Below are 18,572 nucleotides of genomic sequence, written 5' to 3'. Positions count from 1 at the left end.
AAAAGTAGTAAGGATTGGCATTTATTGAGCATTCTCTACATTCTGAGCCCTTTATAATCATTATCTCTTGTAATCCTCAAAATAACCAAAAAAAGTAGTAACTTTATATCTGTTTTACATATGTGGAAATTGATGTGATAGCTTCTGAGTAACTTATCAAGTAATTGAGAAAGTAGTCTTCAAATACAGAGATTAAGTTCTTATCCTTGAAGCAGAAGTTACCTGCTCTCTTTGCTCTAAGAAGCCACCTCTTAGCTCATTACTATAAGAAGACAAAGGATAATAGTGAAAGGAAAGGTGAAAGCACTTTTTTTTCAGGGATGCTCTTTTAAATATGTGTGTATAAGTGAATGCTACTTAGAAAACAGACATAATCCCATAATGGGCAACAGTATATATGTCCAGTTTAACAGTTTTATCACTTTCCGGCACTTAAACAAGTTATTAAATTATGTTAATTTTCTGAATTGGCTGATGTAGATTAGTAATTTGCTCATGACTTTTAGTTCTAGAAAGATGAATTCTAAGAAGTCGATACGATTTGGGGGAGAAATATACACCACAGAGGGAGTAAACGAAGTTACTTACTTAGGTTCCCCTGAAACATCCTTTGTCATTCTGCTCAAGAAGTATTAATTCTTGCATCCACTTGTGGTCCATTTAGAAAGGAACTTTATTTACTTAATTTTGGAAGAGTGAAAAGTATGACACTATACAAATGATAAATTTTATATTTCATTAAGTTTCAGTAATTCCAGATATGGCCTATATGCTGCTAAGTCACTTTCTGCTCATGTTTGGTACACAGATTCATTGGTATTACAATTGTCCTGAAACTGATTACTGTATTTTAATTCATTTTCTTTCCTGTTTGGAATTTCAGGAAATGTTATGCTTAAAATATCTGGGAACTACACTCATTATGCAAAAATAATTGTGTCATTCATTAGTTAAAAATTTTATAAAACATATCGATGTTAAAGATTTACAAGTATCCTCCAGTATAGTTGATTGATTTTTATCAGTTAATTTTGAGAGAAAACTGTTACTCCTCTGAATTAATTAAACTGAGTACATTCTAATGGAAAAGTTTAGCCTGTATCCTTAGACACTGAATTTTCCACTGAGAGAGATTATGCAAAAGAGCATTATAAATGCACTAAAATCTGACATTTGAAAGAATTTGTTATGGCCCATTATTTCATCTAACAATGAAAACGTGGAGGTAGCAGACATGAGTAAATCAATAAATGTGCTTTTCCTACAGCAGCCATGTTTTTGGTTTATTCAGCTCTATATTTAGTTAAAGCACTGGGAAAGAAACAATACTATTTTTTGAGAGATTTATGAAAAATGTTTTCTGATTATATCATTTTATTATTTATAGCTTTTAACTACTATAACATACTGATTCTGGTGTTTTGAAAACATAAATACATCTTCTCATTTGATATATTTTGTTTCTTCTGATATTTGGTTATGTCTGAATAAATGCATTATACTTTCAGGTGGGAAAGGTGGAAAAAAGAAGAAAAATAAAAATTCTTCTAAACCACAGAAAAACAATGGATCAACTTGGGCCAATGTTCCACTACCTCCTCCCCCAGTCCAGCCCCTTCCTGGTACAGAGCTGGAACATTATGCAGTGGAACAGCAAGAAAATGGGTAAAACCATTTTATACACCAACAAAATGCCCAGGGCTGTCCTCCCCTCTCTATTGTGCATTTTTGTCTTTATCCTGTATTCTCTTACAGTCTTCCCTCCTTTTTCCCAGTCTTTTCTTTGCTTCTCTTCCCTTTTATTGTTTGCATCATCTATATATTTTAGCTGATAAATACAACACATTATACACTGAGGACCTAGAAAGAATCCTTGGCCATCAAGTGCCTTAGATTGTCCGCAATCATGAAAATGCAGCCTCCTTTTATAATATTGCTTGTTAGTTTGAAAGCAAGTACCCACAGCTCTGTGAACTAAAGAGCCACTCCAGAGAAGAGCTGAAAAGGGAATTAAAATAACCTTCTTCATCATCCCTCACAGTCCTCTAATGACTTGATGTCTGGCCATAGCAGGGCGCCCACTGTTGAGCTCCCTCACAATGGGATAATTATAGGGACCTGGCCAGTGGGTACAACTTTAATCGTCAGCTTTGATAGGAATGTAGGAGCCTGAACAATAAAAGAGGTTCAAGCCAGTGCACACTCTGTAACAAAACCTTTTTAAGTCAGAAAATTTCTTTGGAGGGCCTTTAAATATGACCGGTTTCCTTATTCTTTCCTAAACTTCTCACAAAAGTTAATTTGTTTTCATCCGTTACTTGTAGTGTTATTTGATTTAAAGCAGAAAGACATTGATACATTTTATTCTCTAATCTAAAAACAAATAGCAAGTCAGAAGAAATATATTTAGTCCCTTTTTCTATTTTAATAATGCTAATTGCTATCTTCCTCAGTTTCCAAGGTCACTATTGCTTTTAAATGATGCTGAAAAATACAGAATAAAGGCATTTTTTCTTTCTCCAAGTTTTTCTTTATTTAGAAGTATTTAGATATTAAAACACTAAAATTAAACATTTAATGAAATATTAAAATTTAGTTTATTTGAATAATGTTTCATTTTATTTCACATAAAGATTACATGTACATGCTTATACATTTTTGTCTCTATATCTTTTTCTTTTTATATAACTGCTGTCTTTGCAGTCTCCAGATTAATTTTCCTAAACTGGACTTTCTATGTTTGTATCCTTAAAAACATTTAAGGATACATTTGTATCCTTAAAAAGACCTCATTTGCTTTTTTCTCTCATTTATGTAATACATATACATACATACTATATATGCATTATACACATTATATTTTTTTCTTAATATCTTTCCCTTCAAAAGGTTTAATTTGCTTCTATGGGATTGTAGTTCCCATATATATGCATATCATTATAATTTTACTTTTAAAAAATAAGTTTACATTGTAAATAAAAATTAAGAGCACATCCCTTCTTTTCTGACTTAAAAATAAACTCTCTATATGATCATATGTAATATATATATTGGAATATAAATGTGTCAATGTTACATGGATCCTGGGGGGGAAAAAAAGAAAAAAAATGTGTATTTTACAAAAAAGATTATTACAGGGCTTAGAAATCATCATTTTAAAGGCTGTAGTCAGAAAATGAGGAAATAGAACTTATAAACTAGGAAGAGAAATTAATGCTGTTAAACATTGATAAGATGAAGACTTGAACTCAGATCATATGGAAATTATCAATAATTTGGATTCTTTCTCTTTTCTTTTCTCACTGTCTACTTAAAAAATACATAGACTATAAGAAGACCTATTACCTATTGAAATAAAACTAACTTTTTCCAAATAAATGCTAAGCTTCTCACTTGACTCTGTTGCTCAGCAATAGAACAGAAAATATTTATTTGATGAATGAAGCATTACATGTTGGTGCAGATTTTTATTCTGTAATACAAATTATTTTCAAAACATTAAAATATAAAATGTAAAATTATTTGTACCTATTTGGGGATTGTAAATTAGTTTAATATTCAGTCAAAATGTATTATATTAGAAATTATTTTTTTTCCTAAAATTTTTTAAATCCATTTGATATTTTAAATAGGTAAAGAAATACACTTTTTGACTATATATATTCAGAGCCTTTGTGTCATACATGAACTTTGGTTCTAACTTGCCTTTGAGTTACTTAAGTACCTAGTATTTTCTGGAAAAAAAGAAATTATTACGCTTAACAAAAATAGTAGGTAAGTCCCAATTTATCATTAAGCTAATAACAAAATTCAATTTCCTTATTATTTGGACTCAGTTTTCTAAAGATGAACACTTATAAGTTCTTATTTCAATTGTCTGTACTAAAAGCATGTATTTAAAGTTCATAAGACAAGAATAAATTAAAATAAGTGGATTTGGGATGGCTTCGTCCATTTCTTGTATAGTCTTTATACTTTTATGTTTTTTAATGTGAAAACCTTATAATATTGAAAAAATAAGATTTTTGAATACTTCCAAGAGTATTTATATGCTGCTGTTTGTGATGTTAACATTGACCATTTTGCAGAATAGGTAATTTGTAGAATTGTTTATCTGCCTTGCTTTGAAACAGGCAGGTTTAAGGTTTTCTTGAAATACAAACAACAAAAACTTTAGAAGACAGCTTTTTTGTTTTAATATATATATTTTTTTATTTTTAACAAGAATTCTGCAGTTATACTTCGTATGGTGATATATTGTTTTTGTTGGTTTTAACATATCATAATAAAGAATTTATACAACACACTTTTTTTTTTCAAGTACATAAAAAGTGCTAAGCCGAAGGCTGGGAAGGAAAGCAACAGAGATGAAAGAAAGAAATAAAGCATTGATAAGAAAGTTCTGATCCCTAATCTGGAGAGCTCACAAGAGTGGGAGGTAGAGATCAGAAACCACAAACACACACACGCTCGCACACACACAATTTTGTATGACAAGCCTGAGATGAGCTATGTGTATGCAATAATAATTTGCATACAAAAAAGAATAATCATATATGACAGGTAGGCCTAGGGCATTTCTACAGAAGTTGAATTTTGAGGTGAATTTTGAATCATTTATTTATAAATAATTGTACTCAGAGTAGGATGGTTGTTGCATGCCAAGTTCTGAATAAAAAGCAAAAAGGACAAAGATAATGAGAGATAGTTCCTAACTTAAAGTAGCCAATGCATGAGAATACATTGTTAACCAACGAATTGAACAAAATGCTACTAGTATTGCCATTTGCTGTGCAAGGGAAAAGAAAAAAAAAAAATTCTGGCCAAAGACAACAACTAGAAATAAAATTAAAGAAAAGAAAAAAACAATATCCCCATTAGTCTTCCTTTGTACTTTCCACCCTTTCTTTGAAACCCTGCCCTATTCTAATTAAATTACTTGTCTTTTATTTATTTATTTTTCATTAATCTTTAAGTTTACACTTCTCTTGAAGTAATTATGCTGCATTCCAATTGCTTGTCTGTATCCTTCCATAGTTGGTAGCTGCTGTGTGAGGTTTGTTGAGTTTGAAACATGTGTAGGGTAACAGATAATCTGAGGTGTCTTGAGGCCAATTGTGAAGATTTGTATGTCATATAGAAATTCTTATTGTTGGGTATATATAAAGGATTGAGGACATAAGGTTGAGGCATAATGTAGGGTATATTGTAGCAGAATGGCCAACATCATGAAAATGATAAAGGAATAAAATAAGGCAATGGCAGTGGGATAGAGGCAAAAGGATAGATTTTGGAAATAAACCTAACCGATAATAATCACAATCTTGAAAAGATTGTCTCTTGTTTTTTATTACTCTGTTTAATATTGTTTCTAAGAGTTGAGATATCTTTTTTTTTGTTGTTTAATGTAAGCTTTTTTATATATAATTAAATTTATTGGGGTGACATTGGTTAATCAAATCATATAGGGTTCAAGTGTACAATCCAATAATACGTAATTTGTATATTGCATTGTGCGTTCACCACCCAAAGTCCAATTTCCTTTGTAACCATATTTTTGATCCTCTTAACCCTTACCTACCACCTCCTGCCCCATTTCCCTCTGGTAAACACCAAACTGTTTGTGTCTATGATTTTTTGTTTGTCTTCTTTGTTTGTTGCTTTCAGTTTTATATCCCACATATTTTTGGAATCATATGGATCTTAACTTTTTTCCCCAAGCCTTACTTGGGCCATTTTCTCCTTCCAATAATAAATATTAAAAGTTATCAAATTATTTTCCAAATACAAAAAGTATTTAATTGTTAATTCAATACTATAGCAACAATGTTTTTCTCATCAATATGCCTCTCTGTTTGACAAAAATGTGTCAAAATGTATTCATTTTTTGCTATAATTATAATGTATTTTTTAATATAATCATATGATGCTAAGAAAAATTTAGTAGTATTCAAAAGAGAATTGATGCTCTGCTTTGTTATAGCAATTTAGAGATTGGCAAGATTTTGTGGGTGTTGAACTTCATTGTATTTTTATTAGTAATTTGGCATTTGTATCTGGCCTTTAACATGTTAGTTCACATACAACATTGATTTGTTGTCATCCTTCTCATTATTTACCAGGCAAGACAGACACTATGATGTCTCGTACTTCACCGACAATAAGTCAAAGAACAAAAGCTTCTCTAGGAAAGGTTGACCAAAAGACTTTCGTTTGTCATTAGAAACATTTTCCCAGTCTATTTGTAATTACTGTTGAAAATCCATCACTCAAATAAGATATATATCTATAAAAGTGAAGAAAACTCTAAAAACAGATTTACACTTTTTATAATATTTACAGACATCTGTTACTTTCTTGACCTTCTTTAGAAACTGCATGGAACCTAAGTGTTTTTTGTTCTGGAATGGAATAAGACATGAATATTTTATAGGTGATAAACAGTTCTCCCCATCATACGATATGCTCCATGACCCAAATTTTTCACCTATTCTGCTATGTTCTTCTCCCAGTCTCTTATTCTCCTCTATTTTCCACCTCTTGCATAAACCAATGACATGAATTCATGGAATTTTCTCAGCTTTGAATGTGTTCCACAGGGGTACAGAGTTTGCTCACTCCTATTCTAGGTTCTTAGTAGAAAAGACTTGGAACAATTGATGAAAAACACCCATTCTAGGTAAAAGGAATAGCTATTGAAATATTTTTTAGTTATTTAATGCATTAATCGCTGTACTTGTATGATAAAAATAATATTTATATAGTTAAGTTCTCCTTTGCCTGATGATATTTGAATAATAATAAAAAAATGACACAACTAATTACAGGAGTTTTTCTATGTTACCTTTATACATGATGCATGTCACATTATTTCTTCCTTCTCTTACATTTTCTGTGTATTTTCGTTCCATATCTACATTTCCTTTAGATTATCAAAAGTAAGAATCATTTGCTACTTATAAAATAAGGAATTTTAGAAATTAATGGGCTACTTTCATTTGAATATATAAATATGTGTTTTCTTTATTCAAATGTAAGATATCTCTGACAATAAGCCAATGTAAGCAAAGAAAGTACATGTACTAATTTATGGAATGAAAATATAGTGCTTTTTTGTAACAAGTGTTATGGAGTAAATTTAATTATAATTATAGATGAAATACAACAACGTGCACATGCCATACTGAAAATGGGCAGTTTTTTTTTTTAAATTAGGCTTCTTACACATATTTTTTGTTTGACTTAATAATATAGCATTTAAAGTAAAATAAGTAAGTTCATGAAAGCATTTTTAGCATTTTTATTAGTGCTTTTATTTTAAATTATAAATATGCTTATCATCTACTATTTTTAAGGTATTATGTCAGGTGTGCCCAAACAGAAATAGTTTGTCATGACTTTAATGTAGCTTAAATCCACTTGAGGAAAAGATACTATTAATATGTGAAAGGTTAAATACTAAAATAAATTTGACACAGTTAAAGAAACCAACACTGGAAATTGCAGAAGACAATACATATTCAATTTTCAAGTAAATTTGCAAAAATATTGTCAATGCAAGTTTAGAAGGGTAATATATCAGTTCTAGTTAGCTTCATAAGGCAGATCTTTATAAAAAATATAGAATTTAGCATGTAGCTTGAATAATTTTTAAGATTATGATAGGCGAAATTAGAGGAGTACAGTTTATTTGAAATAAGTAGAATTCTTTAATGCATCAGGATGGAAAAGTACGAAGAAAGAAGTAAAAAGAAAACAAACTGATTTATTCTGGGCAAGAGATTCTTGTTGAGAAACTGAAAAAAAAACCTTAAAAGGTAGACTGAGGCTTAGACTTTTAATAGACAGAATAGAGTGAAGGTCAGTGAATATTTTATTCAAACAATTCTGTTTCATGGCCTAATTGTTAATGGTATGCAGCATTGGTTAGAGGATGGGAAAAACTAAGAGCAATAAATCCAAATGGGAATGTGTGTTACAAACTTTTTATACAATCAAACCTTTTCTTTAAATGAAATTTAACTATGAGCTCCAAGATATAAAAAAGGAAAAATGACATTGTTTGAGAGCAATATGTTTTTTTCAGTCATGTTGGTACTTGTGTAGTCAATGTAAATATAAGTTTAATCAATGGTATTTTATACTATATAAACATTTTTATTTTTAACAGGTTAAACTATGCTTGTTTATACTAAAATATAAAAGATATTTCTAAAGAGATATTCCTAGCAGACTATACATGGTTTCTGACACAGGTCTTTAGTGTGCAACTCATTGAGGTAGAAGATTATTCAGGTAGAAATAAAAAAAAGAAAATTGAACAGCCAAAGATGATATCATTCTCTGTACAAAACCTTTCAATGATTATCCATCACCCACAGGCAAAATTCCAAACTCCTTCTCTGGGCTGATGAAGCCCTGTGTGATCTGGCACAGCCTCATCTCCCTCACCTTATCTATGGCCAACCTTCTTTATTTACCAGCTCTTCCTAGTCACATAACTGTTTGAGTTCCTTGAATACTGTATCTTTTCTCTTTCTCTGGGCCATCACACACATTACTTAGAATATCCCCTTTTCTGGTGGTCAGCATAGCCTTGCTCAACTCCAAAACTAGTTTCAGCGTCCCTGCTTTCTAATCCTAAAGTACTAGATATTGCTGATTATCTGCTTATTATCAATCTGCCCCCATTGGATTGCATGCTCGGTAAATAAATCTTATTACCTGACACATGATTGTTGAATAAAAGGATGATAAATTCAGTGTTTTTTTTTTTTTATAGACTTTATTTTTTAGATCAGTTTTACGTTAAAAGCAAAATTAGGCAAAAAGCAGAGATTTTCCATATACTCCTTGACCCCACCCATGCACAGCCTCTGCTGCTACCAATATCTCCCACCAAAGTATTATGTTTGTTAAATTGATTAACCTAACTTGACACATCATTATCACTGCAAATCCATGGTTTACATTAGGATTCATTTGTGTCGTTGTACATTCTGTGGGTCTGGACAAATGTACAATGACATGTATCCACAATTATAGTATCATACAGAGTACTTTTGCTGTCCTAAAAATTCTCTGTGCTGTGCCTATTTATCCCTCTCTCCTTAATCTCTCTCCTTAACCTCTGCCAACCGCTGAACTTTTTATTGTCTCCATAGTTTTGCCATTTCCTGACCGTCATATAATTAGAATAATATAGTAGGTAGCCTTTTCAGATTGACTTCTTTCACTTAATTATATGTATTTAATTTTCCTCCATGTCTTTTCATGGTTGATAGCTCATTTCTTTTTAGCAGTGAATAATATTTCATTATCTGGGTGAGTCAAAATTTTATTTCTCCATTCACCTACTGAAAGACATTTTTATTTGCTTCTAAGTTTTGGCAATTATGAATAAAGCTGCCCCCCAAAAAAACGGTGCAGTTTTTTTTTTTGTTTTTTGTTTTTTTTATCAATTCAATTTTAAACAGGATAAGTGTAGCTCAAGTAAAACTACTCAAGAATCATCTGGACATTTGCAAGTTAGCATTTGTAAGAGATATCAAGACTAGATATATACATTTATAATATTCATCCTATTTTCAGTTTCTTTAATGAAAATCTTTCATATGTTAGATATTGTACTGGTTGGTAGAAATGCAAAGTTGAGAATTAAAGAGTGCTTGAGTTTAAGGATCTCACAGAATAGTGAGGAAAAAGAGACATGAAACAAACCATTCCAGTATAATATGGAGAATGCTATAGTATAAGTATAATGGAATTATAATCAATTCCATATGGTGGGGGCAGAGAAGGCTTCACAGAACTAACATTTGAATTAAACCTTGAAGGAAGAGCTGGGGATCACAGGCAGATGATTTGAGAATAGTCATATACAGATTTATACTTTAGAAAAATATATGGAGTAGGCTGGTGTTTGGGAAATAGTGGGAAACTGAGCTATAAAATAGGTTCTGCTAATGAGTTTGAACTTTTTCTTGTTAGTGATAATCACTGAATAATTTAAAGCATAGTGTGACATGAATGAAGATTTCAGAAATACCATCCTATTGCTTGTGTGAAAGATAGGACCAAAGAGATGAAAAAGACATGCCAAGAGACTAGGAAAGCCAATGGGTAGTTCACATCCAAAGGAGACTGACCTGTGTGTGATCTTGGAAGTAGAGAAGTGTAGGAGAAAGTTTTGAGAAGTATTTAAGAGGTTGAATTTCTAGGGTAATTGCATACAATAATACTGCTTATCTTATCCTTAATTCTCTTTTTAAATACATAGGAAACTTTTTTGATTCATGAAAATAATAGTACTACAGAGAAAGTGTAAATACAATTTTTTATGTCACAATTAAAACTTTTTGAATTAATACCCTATAGTCTTTAGCCAGAGTCCCTAAAATCATGCTGTTTTTAAAAACTGTTATTTTTCTTTTTAATATATATTTCACATGGTTAGGTTTTGTACTTCTGTTTTATAGATTTTAAATGTCAAAATACAGGGAGACATGAGTTTCTACTGAGAAAAATGAAAGAATTAAGAGATCAAAGGGGTATTGAATAATTTTGTAGCACAAAGTTTTAATGATTGACATGTCATCATTAATAAAAAGTTGGCATAAATGTAGAATGAGTAAATAAAATTTCCAATTTTTTCTCAGATAATTAATGTTGCCATATTCTGTTGGTACGCAAGGATGAACAAAGAAAAGTAGTTAAATCTACAAGCATTAAATTATTAATTATCTTTAATTAGCAATCTGGCTTGTCTGTGTGAGTAACTTTGTTAAGTTATTGCCTTTTGTAACTGTGGGGTAACAATTAGGTAATAAGATCCTTTAAGAACAAACTGAGATAACAGATGTAATTATGATTAGAAAATAACAACCAGGTGATTTTCTATGGTAGCACCAACAATTTGAAATCAAGAGGAAGTAAACTGAGAGAACATTTCATATACTATTGTTACTATTGTGGTTGTTATTTATTGCCAGTATAACTGTGCTTGAATGTGTGTATGTATCAATGCACTTATTTTTTCTCATTTAATTTCAGCTATGACAGTGATAGCTGGTGCCCGCCGTTACCAGTACAAACATACTTACACCAGGGTATGGAAGATGAATTGGAAGAAGATGATGATCGTGTCCCAACACCTCCTGTCCGAGGAGTGGCTTCTTCTCCTGCCATTTCCTTTGGACAGCAGTCCACTGCAACTCTTACTCCATCTCCACGGGAAGAGATGCAACCCATGCTGCAGGCTCACCTGGATGAGTTGACAAGGGCCTATCAGTTTGATATAGCAAAGCAAACATGGTAAATATTCTTATTAGATTCAGGGACCAAGGCTTTCAAAACATGAATAGAAAAAATGTTCTTTCATGTTAAACTCACAAGAGATTCTCACGGAACTACACAGCTGGGGTTAGAAATGCTTTTGTATAACTCTTTAGTCATCTAGATAAGGAAATTGACTAAACAAATGTTAAATAACTTGACCAAAGTCACATAACTAGTTAGAGTGAACTAAAGCCAGAATTTAGATCTGCTGAATTTCAGGCTCAAGTGCTTTTGACTACATCAGAATCTTTTCTAATTTCTAGTTTAACTTCAATTAGCTTGTCCTTGAACTCACTTCCAGTGGCCTAACAAAATACTCTTTTTAGATTCTTTAAAGTTTCTATAATTAATTCTGCATGTGGTTGTGAATATGTAAATGCAAACTTCTGCAAATCACATGGGGTTAGTGCCAGTTTCTAAAAGACCTTCTTTGGGATGAATTAAATGAGAGAAAAAATAGTACAATATAAATAACAGTAAATGTATTTTAAAAATCCTAGAACAAATTACGAATCTCAAGTTCCTTTTTTCTAATCAATTTATAAACTTTTATAAGGTATAGATAGAAATCTACTTAGAAATCTTGTAAAAATATGACAGGAATATAAGTAGGACCAGTTCTCACAATTTTGTACATTTTTTTTTAATTTGTTTTCTCTTTTCTTAAATAGTAATATATAAATCTGACTCTTGAAAATAAAATCTTAATGGCACACCTTTGATTACTGTCTGCCGATTTGCACCCTGTGCTTGGTTAGAGTAATTTTTTATGAAATAGTATTTGCTTCTTTTTGATAGTTTTGGCTACTGGGATAAGTTGATAATGAGCTAAGTCTTATCCATCATGTTAATGAACAATTTATATTAAAAATACAGCTAAATACACAAAGAGATACTAAAACCAGAAATAACACTTAAAACTTATTACAAACATGAGTTCTTTTCTTAGAACTAGAGGTTCTTGAACATTTTTCTCAATTATCAGATTGTTTTTAAAAAGTCAGAGACAATCTACTATTAAACAGTATTATTTTGTATCAGGCTGCTTTATGTAACACTATTCTTTAAGTTGAAGCCAGCTGCTTTCAGAGCCAGAGATTTCCTTCAAATTAACTAAGAAAGCTGTGAGGTTTAGTCATTTAAAGCACAGAGTCTAGCTCAGATTTCTCTAATCTGCCTGCGTTTTGGAATCATGTGGGTGGGCAGTCTTAAAATTTGTTGATAGTAGGCTCTACCCCCAAATATTCTGATGGCTTGGTCTGGTATTTGACTAGGGGCAGCCAAGATTGGGACCACTGCCACCACCACTACTTACTAGTTGTATGACAATGAACAACTTGCTTAGGGGACAACAGCTCTGCTTTAGTCCCCTATTTGTAAAATGATGATGATAATGTAATTAGTGTGCTCTTTTATGGTGAGAGAGAAGTCTCAAACAGCACCCTCAGGTTTAAGAATTCACTTAGAAAGAGCCACATAACTCACAGAGAGCTGTTACACTCAAAGTTATGGTTTATTATAGTGAAAAGATACAGATTAAAATTAGCCAAGAGAAAAGCTACATGGGACAGAGTTTAATAAAATTTCAAAGGCAGAACTTCCAGTTGTCTTCTCTCAGGGTAGTCATGGAAAGCATTACTTTCCCAACAATGATGTGTGACAATATGCTAGGAGTATTGTCAACCAGGGAAGCTCATGAGCCTTGAGGTTCAGAGTGTTTATTGGGGCTCTGTCACATAGACGTGGTTGACTACCTGCATGGCTGACCTCGGTCTCCAGCCCCTCCAGAAAGCGAGCTGATATCCTGTGACTCAAAACCCCTACCATAAGTCACATTGTTAGACTTTCTGGAATCTAGGGCCTCCAAGTTAATAAAGAAACTTTTATCAGACCGCACATTTTAGAGTTTAGAGATTACCTTCCAGGAGCACAAAGCAAAGGTCTAAATTATCTTTAGGTAAGGTCAAGTTTATTAATACACATCACTTAGTAAAGTATCTAGCTATATTATAGCTGTGATTATTCTGATGGACTTGGATTTTCACCTGAATTGTTCACTGCTATCTTTCCACTCTTAGAAGAGTGCCCACTGAGGGAGTGCTCCATAGATGCTTGCTAAATGAGTGAACAAACTAGTTCATCTACACCTGCTCCAAGTACCCAAGCACACCTTGCTTCTTTTTTTCAGTATGTTTGTCTTCAGATCAACAGTCCTTCTGAATGTCATTGTAGACTCCCTGCATAGGAATTATGAGACACCATGTGATCACACAAGACTTTGCTCTTTTGGAATGGAAGGACCACTCCATCTGGGCTGCACTCAACATCACAGGAGAATTGTTTAAAAAATAATTCCCTAGCTTCAACTCCAGGGATTCTGTTCATATTGACCCATGAATGTCCTGTCACTAGGAGAAATTCATAAATGTAATGTACTCTCTTTCTTTATTTCAGTTTAGCAACTAATTCTGCTGAACTCAAGGAGTACATATTTCACCCCTTGATGCATCTTTGTTCCATCAAGAGGTGTCAGCAGTGATTTAAGACTAGAGTGTAGATCTGCTTGATCCTTCCCAGGACCAAAGTGCTCACTGTTAGAGAAGAATGAGTCATGCATATACATTATTACTTTACATTCTCTTGAATATAACTTGACTCACTCCATCCCTTGCTCACAAATAGAACTTGAAGAAACAGAGCAAGATGTGGTAATCAACAGTCAAGACTTTTTGTAATTGTAGTTAGGAAACTTTCTGGCTTTTCAAAATAGGAGCTGTGATGAATGCTAGATAATAACTTGGGACCTCAAATTCCTGATCTGTTATACTAAGATGTGGGCCTGATGCTATTGAGGTAGCTTCCGGTCTTTTAAATACTTTGTATCAAGGCAAAAAAAGACAAGATGTCAAAACTTGTGGTATATTCACTCTTTAATGACAATAACAAATAACAATGACTTGTTTTCCTTCAGCATTCTAGTTTAGAAAAAAACTCTTAAGTAGTCACAAAGTGAACCAACTGGATGGACCCCAGTGTCCAATTCTACATTTTACTAGCCACGTGATTTGAAACAAGTCACTTAAATTGAACTTCGCTTTAATAAATTCTAAAAGACGGGATAATACAAGTTCCATCTACCTCACAAAGTTGAGATTAAAATTATTCATTCATTGCAAAAGTTTTATTTAGCATACCTAATGTTTTAAATGCAGAGTGCTGAGATGAATCTTTCTATTTTTCAAGTGTTTAAGACTTTGGTGGGTGAGACAGGAGCACAAATAAATAGCTAGAACACAAAGTAGTCATACCTGCCCAGAACTGGGTTAAAGTGGAAACAACTACCAGCCTGATTCATGGGGGATCATGCAGGAAGAAAACCTTGTAGGCAGTGGTCCACAACTTTTTTGGCACTAGGGACCAGTGCTCAAATGAGAATCTAATGCCTGATGATCTGAGGTGGAGCTGAGATGGTGACACTAGCACTGGGGAGTGGCTGCAAATACAGGTGAAGCTTCGCTTCTTCACCTGCTGCTCATCTCCTATTGTGCGGCCCGGTCCCTAACAGGCCAGAGACCTGTACTGGCCCGTGGTCCAGGGTGTTCGGAACTCCTATTGTAGGGCAAGGAATGTGCTCATGGTTGTGGGCAGGGAGGACTGGTATTGGGCCTTCATGAGCCATCTTTTCTTCATAAGGGCCAGCAGGGCACATGGATTACATGGGCTGAGTAGAACTTCAACACTAAATGGGTAACAATTTTTTTTTCTTTTTGGACAAAAAACAGTCAGCTTTAAACAGTTATTTGTGACAAATATTCCAATTCGCCTTTGGAAGATTTATTTATACAAAAGAAAAAAATATGCTGAGTCTGTGGAGTTCTTTTTCTGTGTATTGCCCCATAAATACTAATAGAAGAGTGTGATAGTCTATATTGTTGTTGCTGTTTTCGTAAGTCATGTATAAATAGCCCATTGCCTCTGCTGAAATATGAGAAAGAACTGTGAGCTCCAAAATAAGTTAATGGAAAACAAGAAGACAAAATTAGTTACCATAACATGCAGTTTAAATCTAATTATAATTTTGTGGAATGTTAACAGATTCATTTTTTTCTCCATTTAAATTCTAGGCACATTCAAAGCAATAATCAACCTCCACAGCCCCCAGTTCCACCATTAGGTTACATGTCCGGAGCCTTGATTTCTGATTTGGAAACAGATGTTCCAGATGCCGATGCCGATGATGAGGAGGAAGCTTTAGAAATCCCTAGGCCCCTGAGAGCACTAGAGCAGACGCCCGGATCCAGTACGGACAATCTAGACAACTCTGTGACAGGTAACAGAACTGATTTAAAGGAATAACTGACCTATCTGTAACTTAAATGCATCAAAAATCAAATACTTTCTTATGTAAGAGCTATTCCACTCCATCTATTTCTGTAACATTTTAAATAGGTTAATATTAAACACAAAATTCAAAAAGGATTTGGAAATACTTTTGCTTTACTGCAAAAATGATAAGAAAATTCATGAATTTTAAAAAGCTTTAGAGACATGAAAGAAAACTCAATTATATACAGGGCTTTCATGAAAAGTTCACTCTACTGGGAAACCAACTCTATTATATAAAAAACCTTGACTTTTAGAAATGATATGTTTTATATAACAGGAGCAACATATAAAGTGAATGCAATCTTAATATGCTTCTTGATATTTCACTCTGTACAATCATTCATTGATGAAAATAAGCAAGTCTTCAGAATAAGTTTCTCTAAAGTTGCAAAAGATATTATTTTTAGTGTGTAGAAAATGTATAGTGACATAAACTACACATTTGTGCATTTTATATTGTTGGGTCCTAGAATTTCTTCTCTCCCAAGAAATATAGTTATTTTTGCTATTTATTCCTTTGGCTTCTTCTTGCCTTGTTCACTAAGAGAGGTTGCAATAAATACTCTCCTAAGATGATCCCAGGACTTCAACCTACTTCTAAGGATTTAAATTTACCAAATTTTGTAGGGAAAACTTAAATCCTAATGTAGACACAATGAATACAAAGAAAACTAAAATTTTAGTCTTTCTATTCAAGTAGATATCCATTCTTTCACACACACACACACACACACACACACACACACACACACAATGTTTTGTACACGACTATAAAGACATAACCACTAAAAATATGTGTCTTGCCTTTGCATGTCATTGGGTCTTCTCAGAAAACTACCCATTTCTATATTTACCTTGATTATATCCTTCATCCTAGAAGGCATTTTACTACAGTCCCATTTCATTCATTTTTACACAAATAGCTTCTCAACTTGCACAGATTTTACACTGTGTGTTAGAATTCAACAAACACTGATGGAAACTGCTTTATGACAGTTATAGAGAAGCATAAGTACCTATATTTTCCCTCTGCATCTCTTCTTGAGTTATACACAATGTGTGATGCATGAGCCCGCTTCTTAGTTTTTATTCTTACCTGGGGGATGTCTGCTTGCAAGGTTAGTTAAGATTTAAGAACTGCAGATATACTGCTGTGATTTGAAATCCATATCCAACTAAATGTGGCAGAGCAAAAGTTTAAATCTTTGAATACAGAGAGATAACTTATTAGTGCACTATCATGTTGAGTCCCTTTGCCTGAATTTCTAACATGATCTTCTTCATGGTAAAACTGCATATTTTTGCATCTTTTAATAATGATATTTAACTCTTTTTCATTAGGAATGCAGTAGAGAATTGCAACAATAATACAAAAAAAAGAGTTAGTTGTAGCCTATGTAGTTATTTTATTAAATACTATAATGTCAAAGATGATAAAGATATCTTTAAATCAGGAGAATGCCATTTTCACTTTTACATGCTCACCTGTTAATAACATGTTAAGCTAGCTAATATGACTGAATTTAAAAACAATTTGCATTTCTCCTTGTAGCTTGTATACTGTTCATTCTAAATTAAGCTTTTATTACTAAGAAAACAGTCTATTTTCCTACTTGAATTCGCTGCTTAATTACTGCCATATGTAAAAACTTCAGGGTGTTTAGGTATGTATTCCATGATGAATTTGTTCTGTGAATATAATACATCTCTTCAGTAAAAGAAGTTACACTCTACCCAAAAGTAGCGAAATAAGAAATTCTTTTCTTTGCTTTCCCTTTTTTTTTCTTGCTCCACAATAACTTTGTGGGAAAAGTATAATCAAAAATTTAATGCTTTCTATGGTACAAGTGTAATATAAGTTAAAAATAGAAGTAAATATATTTTCTCAAAGAAAAAAAACTGTGTAGAGTGTGCGTGTGTATAGATGTGTGTGTAAGAGTATAGATAGGATCTGTGATTATATGTAAATGTGTGTGTGAGTGTATGTAGGTGAATTTGAGTGTAGATAGGGTTGTGAGTATACTAGAGAGTGTGTGCATGTGTGTGCACACACATGCATGTATGTGCACGTGGGGATGTCCCTGCGGTGAATGTGTGTAAGGACCAAATGTTATAGAATTCAACACACTAGTGAATACTGTTCTAATGTGTTTATGTTTTCTCCAAACACTTAAGGCTAGTTTAATGATGTTAAATGAGGTAGGGAATAAAACAGATATTATTCCCATTGTTTTTTTTTTTTAATGCTTTTAAGATGTTAAGGGCCCACAGAGAGGATTCCGATCTTATAATAAATTACTCTGAGTTTTAAATTTGGGCGTAGTGTGAGTAAATTGGTAATTACTTTAACCTGAATTCTTTGATAGAGAAATTCATTTTCATTAAACTAATGAGCATTTTTATTAAATAGAACTAACATTGATGTTCTATTTTCTGAAACTCTAAAGCCAACCAGAATGATATTCCAATTATAACATAGAGATGGACTAATAAAGCCTGTATATAAAATTATTCAGGATATTCCATAAATATACAACAGCTGCCACATTAAAGAATATCAGCAGTTAACAAGGTATAGAGTCCATATTTGTAAAGAAATACGTATATTAATTCTAAATATTTTCCACGACAGCTAAGTACTTTCTGAAGGATTTAAATTTTTGCATAATGATTTCTGAATGAAAAAAGCCAAAAAGAGGAAAATATCAGTTGTTCCATAAATCTCATGAACTCAGTGTCTTAGTCTGGTCGGGCTGCTATAACAGAACACCATAGACTGAGTGGCTTAAACAACAAACATTTATTTCTCACAGTTCTGCAGACTAGGAATTCCAAGGTTAAGGTGCTAG

The 18,572-nt window shown here is 32.6% G+C and overlaps 1 protein-coding gene across 5 annotated transcripts in view; it reads left to right on the top strand.

Moving 5' to 3' along the window:
* Window positions 1-18,572, top strand: part of ROBO2 (roundabout guidance receptor 2) — a 562,940-nt gene that overhangs the window by 519,022 nt on the left and 25,346 nt on the right. For all 5 annotated transcript variants that reach the window (XM_023528483.1, XM_023528481.1, XM_023528482.1 and 2 more), the window contains exons 22-24: window positions 1,509-1,665; window positions 11,053-11,313; window positions 15,462-15,667. In XM_023528483.1, the coding sequence (XP_023384251.1) occupies window positions 1,509-1,665; window positions 11,053-11,313; window positions 15,462-15,667 (624 nt within the window). The remainder of the gene's footprint in view (window positions 1-1,508; window positions 1,666-11,052; window positions 11,314-15,461; window positions 15,668-18,572) is intronic.

The sequence above is a fragment of the Pteropus vampyrus genome, unplaced genomic scaffold, assembly GCF_000151845.1.
Source record: "Pteropus vampyrus isolate Shadow unplaced genomic scaffold, Pvam_2.0 Scaffold26, whole genome shotgun sequence".
Classification (NCBI taxonomy): Eukaryota; Metazoa; Chordata; class Mammalia; order Chiroptera; family Pteropodidae; genus Pteropus; species Pteropus vampyrus.
The sequence above is the reverse complement of the archived record's forward strand: the minus strand, read 5'-3'. Positions and strand labels throughout refer to the sequence as shown.